The 12,106-nt window shown below is 35.4% G+C and overlaps 3 protein-coding genes across 3 annotated transcripts in view; 1 reads left to right on the top strand and 2 right to left on the bottom strand.

Annotated features, from left to right (window-relative positions):
- The window catches only part of LOC111189489 (NACHT, LRR and PYD domains-containing protein 12-like), a 382,248-nt gene extending 374,513 nt beyond the window's left edge, over positions 1–7,735 (bottom strand). Inside the window, exons 1-3 of the mRNA XM_049477064.1 lie at positions 7,386–7,735; positions 2,854–2,950; positions 1,884–2,003 (exon numbers count right to left, since the gene is read on the bottom strand). Of these exons, the coding sequence (XP_049333021.1) occupies positions 1,884–2,003; positions 2,854–2,903 (170 nt within the window). The 5' untranslated portion in view covers positions 2,904–2,950; positions 7,386–7,735. The remainder of the gene's footprint in view (positions 1–1,883; positions 2,004–2,853; positions 2,951–7,385) is intronic.
- LOC125801413 (zinc finger protein 239-like) overlaps positions 1–12,106 on the bottom strand; it is a 181,851-nt gene that overhangs the window by 136,634 nt on the left and 33,111 nt on the right. The window lies entirely within an intron of this gene.
- Positions 1–12,106, top strand: part of LOC111197605 (zinc finger protein 239-like) — a 270,756-nt gene that overhangs the window by 244,061 nt on the left and 14,589 nt on the right. The gene's annotated exons all lie outside the window — the stretch shown is intronic.

Below are 12,106 nucleotides of genomic sequence, written 5' to 3'. Positions count from 1 at the left end.
AGATCAGCTCTGTTCTGGTTATTGAACCTCGCCAGCTGCAAACAACCCACCAACCACCCCTTTACCATAGCAACCACCATAGCAACAACATAAGATCACTACAGAAACCACCTAATACTGTTACTGTGCCAGAATTAAACATATTTACACTCTACACTACAATATGGAATAATAAGTATTAATATTAACTATTAGATATTAAAGGCAGATCTTTACTTTAAATACAGATTAGAAACACATTCTACTATAAGAATAACAGGCTGGTTTGTTAAGCATTTCTCTGTGTTTAAATACAGCACAGGGTTCTGACTCTGGTAAACTGTAAAATATGCAGATCACAGCTCCTGGATTAGAGCTGAAATCATTAAAATATAAAACTACTTTACATTAGGGCTGGGCCATATGGAAAAAGTCTTATCACGATATAGTTTGCCATATCAGCCGATATCGATATGTATCACAATATAAATTTAATAACGTTCTGTTACACTTAAAGGTTTCTTTTTACTCATAAGTGAGAGAATATGGGAGTTATGACCAAAATCACTAGCAGACTCAGAGCCTTGTGGACAGACACTAGGATATCCACATCTTGCCAGGTGGGTACAAGGTGCTCAGACAGCTTTTAAATTTATTTAAAAAAGTCATTATACATCCACACAGGTCCGGAACCCCCCCCCCCCCCCCCCCCCCCCCACATGTTTGGCCCTTAAGACAAGTACAAGGGGACAAATATATAAACTCTAAAAAAAAAATCAGACCCTTTACATTATTTGTCTGTTTAATTTAAATCCCCATAGCACTTCTAAAATTATATTTAATCAAGGGATTATTCCCCTCCCTGAATGCAGGCAGCTACATAAAGCAAAATACAAGAGTAATATCAGTGTTCATTTTGACAGGTGGTTTTGATGTAGTTAAAGTCTTAATCTTTTGACTAAAATGTATAATAGTTTTAATTACATTCTAGTCTATCGGATATTATTAATTTTAGTCAGGTTTTAGTCGATGAAAACAAACATTTTAGTCTAGTTTTAGTCTAATAAATTTTGGTCATATAAAAAGTATGTATTACATATGTTTTACTGTTTTTCGATTTTATATTTGTTGTTATTTTGAGATTATGTACTGCTAATGTTTATTAAAATAATAGCTTGACTAGCTTGAATAAAAACTTGACTTTATTCCTTCCACCTCCATTACAGGTCACTTGCTTTAAAATATTTAAATAATGCTAACGTTTAAATATTTTAAAGCAAGTGACCTGTAATGGAGGTGGAAGGAATAAAGTCAAGTTTCTGAAATGATCCACTTCTCCTGCAGTACAGATTTATACTAACATTACTGGCTTTCAGTAGACTAGACTTACATTACTTAACAAGTGTATTTAATACTCATCCAGTTCAGTAACAGCAATGTTTAGTTCCGTTCAAATACAGCTACACAGATTATATAATCTTCTGTATTTAGTAAAATATCCAGCACATCAGACTCTCTACCTGTTAAAAACTAAAAACACAAAGTAATCAGAGACAGAGGAGAAACAGAAACAGGAGAATTCTGCCCTCAGGGTTTTCTAACAGAAACAGTGAGGGTTAGGAAAAAAGATGGAAAGTGCTGCTTTTCTGTGTGTTTATATACTAACCCATCACTCGTGCTGAAGTTAACGTTAATTTACATGGAAAGTGGTAAAGCGTGCTGCCCGATCGCGTGCTACACCTGTTCGCAGCGCAGCTTAAACGGGAAATAGAAAATAAAGTTTATCGAATCCTATCACACAGCTTATCAGTGTAATCGAGGAAAATATATATCGCGATACATATCGATAACGTTTTAACGCCCAGCACTACTTTACATATTCACCCATCACTTAATTTACTCACTTTAGGACAGGAGGTCCTCCTCCACTGCTGAACTTTTGAAGATGATCCATGGACCAATCACTCTTCATAGACACTCCACTGGGGGCTGGAGATGCTGCTCTCTTCCTCCTGTAAACAGATCTTAATGATGATCCATGACGAGAGTAAAGTGTGGAGTAATGTGACGTAACAATGTCATCACCTGATTAGATCATATTTACTATATGTATTTTATAGATCTGTGACTAGTTAATAACATTTATTGGTAAGAGCTACACAATTACACAATTATACTGTATTATAAACTAAAAGGTATATTTTTATACTGAACTCTAACAGAGATACAGATCAGAACAGAATAGAACAAGTCTTTCTGTGAGAAGCTTCATTCCACAGCTTTAATAACAAACCCAATCACTTCCATCTGATCTATATAAATGCAGCACATCAGGATTTCCTCATTTCTAATGTTAATGTAAACCCAGACAGCGTGTGGGAAAATCCGAGACGGATCCTCACAATGGATCTGGTTCAGAGTTCACTTTCACTACAGACTAATCCGATCCAGATTTTGAGCAAATCATCACATTTATGTTAAGAAATATTGACGATATTTTGTAACATAAATTTGCAACCACCCCATACCGTAGCAACCATCTAGCAACAGCATAAAATCACTACAGCAACCACCTAATACTGTTACTGTGCCAGAAGGAAACATATTATTAATATTAACAATTAGATATTAAAGGCAGATATTTACTTTAAATACAGATTAGAAACACTTTCTACTATAAGAATAACAGGCTGGTTTGTTAAGTGTTTCTCTGTGTTTAAATACAGCACAGGGTTCTGACTCTGGTCCAGGAGAAACTCTGTTCTCAATATTTAAAAACTGTAAAATATTCAGATCACAGCTCCAGGATTAGAGCTGAAACCATTACAATACAAAACTACTTTACATATTAAACCCATCACTTAATTTACTCACTTTAGGACAGGAGGTCCTCCTCCACTGCTGGAGTTCTGAAGATCCATCATTTACTCTTCTTCATTCACACACAGCTGAACACTGCCGACACCGACCCCTGAGAACAGATCAGCCGTTACAATAAAACCTTTATTCTTACAATAATGACATTATCATCAGAACTGCATTAAACAAAACCTGATAAACTAACAAAACAAAACAAACAGAGAACGATACATAACAGTGTGATTTACCCTCATTACACATTATTCTACTGATTACAGAAACATTTACTGTTATTATAATGATTATAATTTAATTATTATTAGTAATATTACTGCATTACACAACATTATAAATATACACACAGTTCTATTATTTTTTATAATATTATTATTATTAATATTATTATAAATGTTACTGAATCAGAATAGAGAGATTATTTAAGGATAATATAAAACAGCAGGATTAAAAACACTAACACACCACGTGATCTTGAGCTCCGTTGCTCCCCCTGCTGGTTGAACAGCGCTACTGCATATAAACACGCCTTTATAGCAGCTCCGTGTTTTTATCTCCCCAGCAGATCAAAGTCCACATTAAGCAGTAATGCGCTTTAAACAGCATAAACTACACTGTGATCAATAAATATCAATCTATATCTGCGCATTTCTCTTCAGTTTACAGCATTATTGATCTGTTACAGCTGATTGTTCTCCAGCCGGTCTGATCTAGACCAGGTCCAGGTCTGATCCAGGCCCGGTTCAGATCTCCATGCTGAATCTGGTTCTTCCAGTGGAATCGGACACTGAGCTGAGCTTAAAGAACCGGTTCTGGATCTGAGGAACCTTTAGAACCGGTTCTGACTTTAAGCTACACGGTTCTGTTCTACATTCTCTTCAGTTCTGAACTTAACCTAGTGAATCCGGACTTCAATCCTCTTCTAATGGAGGAGACTGAACTTACTTTCACTCCCTCCTTCACCTGTCTCACCTGTCTCTCTCTAAGGCCCGCCCCTTGCTCTCAAAGCGAATAGGCGCTGGGTGGGCGGAGCTATTGTTAGTTTTCGGCTATTGTAAGCCAGTCATATCACAGGGACGAATGGAATGTTTGAATAGTCATTAGTCTGAAGTTTCTCCCACACAGCTGTAACCACCCCCCCCCCCCCCCAGTTTTCAGACCGGTGTTCTGCTGAGTTCTTTCTACCCGTCCAAAAGTGCTCCTCCCCGCACTGCGCATGCTCTGCCCCACACTTTATAACGTTTTCATGATGATTCTGTTTTCCATGACTGCATTACACAGCTCACTGTCATTATTTAATTAAGGGTTAAATCTCAATTAAACAAATAATAAAAATAATTTAAAAACAAACTAAATAAAAACTGTTTCTAATCACCTCTTTTATCTTAACTTCACAACAATACAGTGATTTAGGCTATTCAGTTATGCTACCTACACTCCTGCCAGGAGAATGCTCTAATATGCTGCTTTTTATTATATCATCTTTAAAAATACACTACGAAAGCACAGTTCAGCAAGGTAGCACAATACCTCACAACACCTGCTACTCTGTAAAATCACTGCAGTGTAAATCCACTGCTTCAACAGATGAAGAAGAAGAGCAGTATAACTGATCTCCTCTGAGCTGATCTGAACAGGGTTTAACATTTAACTTACTGTATTTATGGAGGCTCATCATCATTTACTGTTCATTACACAGTCTCAGTGAACAGCTCTCATTTACATATAAATACATCTCATTTATGTATCATTGTTTTGTTATAATTATTATAATTATAAATGCAGTTATTTTAGCTAACACTTTCACTATTCGATCAGAAAAGAATAATAAAATAATCACATTTATTGGAATATCAGTGTGTATCTGAGGACCTGTATAAACCTTACTCTGAATAATGATCCTTATTTATTTATTCCCAATACATCTGTTCTGTTCAAACCCCGTAGCCACTAAATCATTTAATTTACCACTTAAATATAATTTCAGACGCATTAAACAGCTAAACAATGTCTTCTTTATTATATCTGAACTGTTGTGTTAATCCTCCAGCCTGATGCTTCATTTACACTATCTAGCACTGAGTCTTGTGAAGCAGTTTTGTGTTAAATCCACCCTGTTCACTCTGTAACACAAGCACCCGTCCACCTGACCCTCTATTTCTGTATACATATATTACTGTGAAAAATCTGATTCAACATGCCATCATATTAATAATGCACTCTGTGTATTGAATATTGGAGTAAAATAAATGATATTGGGCAGATATAATCTGCTTCTGATAGATATAGTATATGAACCAATGATAAATATTTTTTAACAGGACAATTTAAAATAAATATAAAAACAATAAAAGTATCTCTTGTAATTGTTCAAACATTAAGAAAGTTGTGTACACATATAATACAATTTAAATTAAGTCATTATCCACAAATTCACATTGACCTTACAAAATGTCATGTGTAATTTATGCTTTACGGTGTAAAAGTAGTGGCTTTTAATGTAATTGGTGTTATTAGCCCTATAAAAAGAGACAGGGTGTTGAGGAGGTTAAAAAGGAAAAAAAAATACTTGTCAAGCTCTCACATTGAAAGCTGTAAAATGAATATTTTACCCAGGCTGTTATATCTTTTCTAAGATACACAAGTAGAAATCCCTGTGAGTCAGTGGAGGGAGTGGGACAGACACATATCCTGATTTGTTTGAAATGGAAAGAAACCTAGAGTCTGATCTACAACATTGCAACGAAGTAAGGACATCAAATAAGATCAAATAAAGTACCTGATCCTCTGGTACAACTAATGTAGTCAAGACTAATATTTTTGAGTTTGAGTCAAGACTGAGACCAGATTAAGATTAAAAAATAAAAACATTAAAATATCTTCTCTGTTCATCAAAATTACACTAATCTGTGTCTCTTCTAAAACATAATCAGAAGTCACCACACGAAGTCAGCTGAATTAAATTCTATTAATTTTTGTTATAAAATGTAAAATAAAACAATCAAAATTTGCCCTCAAACAGCTCATTCCTAAGGTTAGCTAGCTTGTCGCTAAGGTTAACTAGCTCATGCTTTAGTTCTCTCCCTGGTAACACTAGTATTTTAGCTAGCTCATCACTAAGGTTAGCTAGCTCATCACTAAGGTTAGCTAGCTCATCACCAAGGTTAGCTAGCTCATCACTAAGGTTAGCTAGCTCATCACTAAGGTTAGCTAGCTCATCACTAAGGTTAGCTAGCTCATCACTAAGGTTAGCTAGCTCATCACTAGGGTTAGCTAGCTCATTGCTAAGGTAAGCTAGCTTGTCACTAGCTTTAGTACTCTTAGCGGTAACATTAGCATTGTAGCTAGCTTGTCGCTAAGGTCAGGAATGTTTCTCCAGTATAACTCCAGTGAGCCAGTGAAAAAAGAGCATGTTCCACTGAAGAGTTAATGTACAATTCCTAAACAGAATCACTCAAGCAGCTCCTGCTAATCTTCTGATAAGAGTAAAAGTTTGTTTACAGCAGCAGCTGCAGTTCCTAGTGAACGGACCGTGCGCAGCGCCATGCTTTCAAAACACAGTGAATATGGCCTCATTTTACCGCCAACAGTCGAGAGAGAAGTTTTGAATGCAAGCGCCTATTTTGTGTGTGTGTGTGTGTGTGTGTGTGTGTAATTATATAACTGGACGATATCGATGTCAAAGTGGAGGGCCCGTTTAGATTTCACACGCAGTTTCTGTGATGATGCATACATTTCTGAGCACTTTTTAGCATAAAAGTTAGTTGTTTTTTATGAAGATTTTGATGTTTAGCTCCTGACTGCTGTCTGATCTGAGGGTGTCACCCCTCCCCCTCCCGTCTCACCGCCTGCACTCAGACACACACAACTTCACACACACACACACACACACATATATATATATCTGAGTGTTCCCTGTCCTATCAGAGCTGCACCTCATACAGAGGACTCGCACTCGGCCGGTCTCGTCCACAGTCTCCGAGTCCACCTCACCCTGAGACCGAGACAAGATTCCAAACAAGGTCGAGTCCGAGACGAGACTGAGACCGCCCGTTTTTGGTCTTGAGACTCGAGTACACAACTTAAACACCACAGTCAATCAGACTGAGAGAAAGAACAGGTACAGTCATGTTCTAAACTTCAAGCCTCCTGAACCTGACAGACTGGTTCTGATCTACTCAGCTGTTCTTATACATTTCTGTGTAAATAAACTCAAGTCAACTCTGAACATCCAGATTCCTGACTCCTGATAAAATATACAGACTGATTTACAGAATCTTCCCTCTGATCATTTCTGCAGTCTCACTTTTATATCTTCTCAAATTCTGAACTGATAGATGGTGTGAGTGTAGTTGTGTGAGTGTAGTGGTGAGTGTAGTTGTGAGTGTAGTTGTGACTGTAAGTGTGAGAGTGAGGGTGAGTGTAGTGGTGTGAGTGTAGTTGTGAGTGTAGTTGTGAGTGTGAGTGTAGTTGTGAGTGTGAGTGTAGTTGTGAGTGTAGTTGTGAGAGTGATGGAGAGTGTGTGTACAGACCTCCTGTTTCTGTCTTTAATAAAGCTGGGGACCCAAATCGCTCCAGTTCAGGGGTTGTTTTAACCCACCGGGAGGTTCCACCGATTGGGAGGGAAAGGGGCTCACTTTTCTCAGGGGAACCTGAAGAACAGAAAAAAATGGACATGTATAAATTATAGAACATGATCAGTAATATAATAATACTTATGGGTAACGGCTGTTTGAAGTAACCTAGTTTAAACAGTAATACAGAACTGTGGTTTTGTTGTTATAATTTACCCTGACAGAAAGAATGGAGTCTTTGGGGGCGGGGCTTCTGCTTTATATGTGGCTGTTCCTACCCTGATAACCCATCATTTATTTCTGTGCGAACAGTTTGAATAAAAATTACTTTAAAAAAAACCTTTTCTTTGCATAACTTAAACACTTTTAGTTTGGTCTCCTACTTTGAGAGAATCACTGAGAACATTAGTATTTTTAAGTTGAAGAAACTTTTTATTACTTTTTAGTTCAGACCACGCCCCTGCAGATTCTCATTGGGCTTGTTCTGTGGAAGGTGCTAGAAAATCTTTTACTTTCAAACAACATGATTTGTTTTTTTCTGTATTTTATTTTTATTATTTTATTATTTTCTGTTCTTCTGAGAAGATCTACAGACATCCTACAGTTGACTCCATTAACCAAGACACCATTTCCTGCCTTCAGCTCTTTTTACATTTAGGAATTTGTAAGAAGATTTCCATGTTCAAGAGACGTTTTTCTTTTTTGCAGTTGAGGCTTATCTTAAGTTAGAAAATGCAATGTATTTTTTTGTGGATTTTTGTGTTATATTATTGTGTAAACAGCTTTTGAGAAAAACTCTGAGCATGATAGTATCCAAACTAGACTAACTAGCTAACAGTGTTAATGTTCTGCTGTTACACTTTGTGGTTTGTATTTTTAAATGTGTGTTTTTACCAAAAATTGCATGTATTGTATTTTGCAAAATACCTAGATTAATGTTATTTTTTTGTTTGTTTAATTCAATAATTGCTACCACAGAACATGTTGAGAATGTATTAAGTTGAAAAAAATAATTCTGAACAACATTTCTTACTTACTTACTTTTTTTTAATTGGCCAGAGTTAAGAGTAGGTTGTAGGTTCCTTAAAAGTACTGTCTTGTTTCTAAATTTAAATATTTTAAATAAAAAGGAGGAAAAATAAATATACATTTTCTTTATTGATCATGATATGTTTTTTTAAGCTTTCACAACAAATGTAAGTAAAAAAAACCACTTAAAAAGTTGAGTTTAAATAACCGGGTAGAACAGTTTACACTACAGCACATTTTAAGTATAACTATTTTAGATTTAAATTAATTAAACTCAAAAGGTTTCTTACAGGCATTTACATTGAACTTACCTAAATGAACAGATTTTCTGTAGTATGCATTACTTAAAAAATGTAGGCAATCACTTGCCTCAAACTCTTTAAGTTCAATCAACTTTTCCGGGTTTACAGTTTTTACATTTTCTCCAAAGTGAGTCTGAGTAGGGTGTGTAAAGTGTGTGCATGCAAATAACCTACACCATCCTTTTCTTTTCATTTTTTACCATTTTTTTAGTTTGACTTTTCATGTTGTGTAAATAAATTGTTTGTGTTGCACCCAATTTTTAGATCCTCCCCACTTTATGATCCACCTTACACCCAGAGACCTTATTACACTATTCAACTTCAGGTAAACCTAAAATCCCCCATACATTACACATATCAAACCCCAGAACCTACTTATAATATTCATATATATAAATATATAAAATATAATAATCTAACCAGCACAGTGTCGTCCATCTGTTATCAAGCATCAGCCGCTAACTCAGCTCTGAAAACAGCTTCCACCCTCCAACCTTCACTGCTGATCCGGCTAATCACTAGCATTGAGCTGCATTCCAGTTTTCTGAGATCAATCACTAAAGACTCCACTGAACTACAGCCATAATCCCCATATCATATAAACCCCCAGAAAACAGGGGACAATGACCCCAAAAATACTTCAAAAAGCACCCAGAGACGGATCAAAACAAAGAGCTGGAGAGTTCTGATGTTTTCCAGCATTGAGTCCAGACCCAAATCATACTGAACTCCGGTGAAGAGATCTTAAACCTGATCTTAAAACTGCTGTTGGGAGAAGAAACCCTTCAGATACGAGAGATCTGGAGCAGATTACAGAAGAAGAGTCCAGAGTTCCAGCTGAGAGGTGGAAGAAGGTTGTTGATGGTTACAGGAAACAACTGATTTCAGTGTTTTTTTTTTCAAGCGGTGTGCAACCAAATATTATTTTAAAGGGGCCAATAATTTAGATTGGTCTGATTTTGGAATTTTGTTTGAAATGTTATATATATTTTATATGGTGTTTTTTTCTGTTTTTTTTTTGTGTGTCTATTTACAATACTCTCAAAAGAAATCATTTCAGGGGTGCCAACACTTTTAGCCATGACTGTATTTGAATGTTTAAATTTCAGACACTGAACTGTTTCAACCAAACAAAGAAACAAAAAAGGATTTCCACATAAACCCACAAACCACTTCCTTCTTTTAAGGTTTAATGGAAATAATGAGATTAATAAAAATCTGTCTAATAAAAAGCTAAACATCAGCTTCACCCAAAACAGAGGCATTATTGTTTCACACAGGGATTCTTTTACAACATAGTAAAATTCAACCTACAAACTTCAACAAGACTGCAAGATTAAACTCACTGTGTAAGAAGAAATATATTTTTATAAAAATTAGATCATTTAAAGTTAATCAAATATTAATCCTACCTTTATATTTCTGAATTCTGCAGTAAAATCAGTCGTCTGTGTCGTAACGCAGCGTCTCTTCATAAACTGAAGGTATTTCTGAGGTGTGTATCACATTAACTGGTTAGACTGGTTTTTAGATCGTTTAGTCAGATTTTAGAATGTTTTCAGGTGTGTCTTCATTTAAACACAAAACAACACAGCAGAGTCTCCATCTAGTGGGCAGTTATCAGAAAAATCTCTATTATTATTCAGCAATATTTTTAAAGTATTCCTGAAAGGATAAACTTTTCACATATAATGTTCCAAAAACATCCTGAAAATGTGTAACATAATAATGATTTGCATCACAAAGTAACAATGTAATAAATATAAATAACATTTCATATGCAACATTCCTAGTTTCACAAAAACTGGTATCTAAAGTAACTTTCTTTATACTTAAATACAATAATTAAACATACAAAAATACAACATAATAATTACTTTGATTTCACACAAATGAATAATATTAAAATGTTAGTGCTTTTATATTTGAATCCTGGTTCCTTACAGTGTTTCTTCCTCCAGCTCTGATTGAGTTTTTTCACAGCCACTGTCAGTCACTGTCAGTTTGAATTAGTTGCTTTTTATTTTAGTTAATTTATAAAATATATGCTTATTAAATATTATGTAATGATTTACATGCACCTATTGTCACCCCTGAAGGGTTAGAAGGGCCTTACTGCACACCACTGACAAAAATAAAGATGACGGGACTAAAGAAAAACATCTTTTACCCATAAAAAGTGGCACCTCTCATACTGGATTTACTTTGGACAAAATGTACTAGACACCACACACTGAAATTATTGTATCTAAACTATTATTCACTACAGTATTCAAACTAAATGTAATATTTAAATAAAATACATTAAAAATGCATTTTCTAAAGCATTGCACTTAGGAAAACAAATTAAAAACACATAGGTATATAGTATTATATAACTTTGGCCTGTAAAGTGATAATTGTATAAAGTCATGAAAAATGCTAAAAGTAAATACCCTATCAGAGCAGTAGAGGGTGCTACATGCAGGGACTCCACTTTAGTTCAGGTTGAAGGGCGGGGCTTCACACTGGGAAGGAGCTGCCAGAGAGAGCAGACAAACGCAACACTGGATCCTGATGCTCCCATACTACACTCTAGTGTCTGTTTGGTGGAACAGCTCACACTGTAAGCTGTACACAGCACACGGTGCATTTCCTTCACTCTCCCCATCAAACCTGACTTTCTCCCCAAAAGCTCATTAACAAAATTCCTAAAGCTATCTCAGCTGTACTTACTACTTATTTATTTAGCTATATATTTACATACACTGAATATTTCTTATGTCACTACTTCTATAGGCCAAAAACATATATGAATATAATGTATTTAACTGAAACTTATCTATACAACCAATCATTTATAAAGTAAAATCTTAAAAAATATCAGGGGTGCCCAGCCTTTCTTATACCATCGTAACTATGTGAAATTTAATTGAGTTTTATGTATAATTAGGAACACAACTCAGGCATTACAACTGCAGTTATGATTGGAAATAAAAGCTTTGTCTGGGATGAACATAATGACTGATTGAGCTCAGTTTCAGGGCCTGCAATAAACTGAGCTAATTTGACTGTGATGTACTGAGCTGTACAGCTTTGTAGTGTTGGAACACTAATAGATTGAAAGAACTCCTCCAGGGTTTTACAGAGATAAACATGTTCAGTATTCTTTGGAAATAAAAGATTTTCATGGATTAAATTAATAACTGATTGAGCTCAATTTTTGAGCCTGGCCTGCAATAAACTGAGCTGATTTAAACTGAGGAGATATACATTACCCAGTAATCAAACATAATACATTCTAGGCTTTGTATAGAGAACATATTTGTGCTGTTTAACTTTTTCTCCAGTATAACAATCGCTAAGAAA

This window comes from Astyanax mexicanus, chromosome 4 (genome assembly GCF_023375975.1).
Source record: "Astyanax mexicanus isolate ESR-SI-001 chromosome 4, AstMex3_surface, whole genome shotgun sequence".
NCBI lineage: Eukaryota > Metazoa > Chordata > Actinopteri > Characiformes > Acestrorhamphidae > Astyanax > Astyanax mexicanus.
This window is presented reverse-complemented; position numbering and strand designations above follow the sequence as displayed.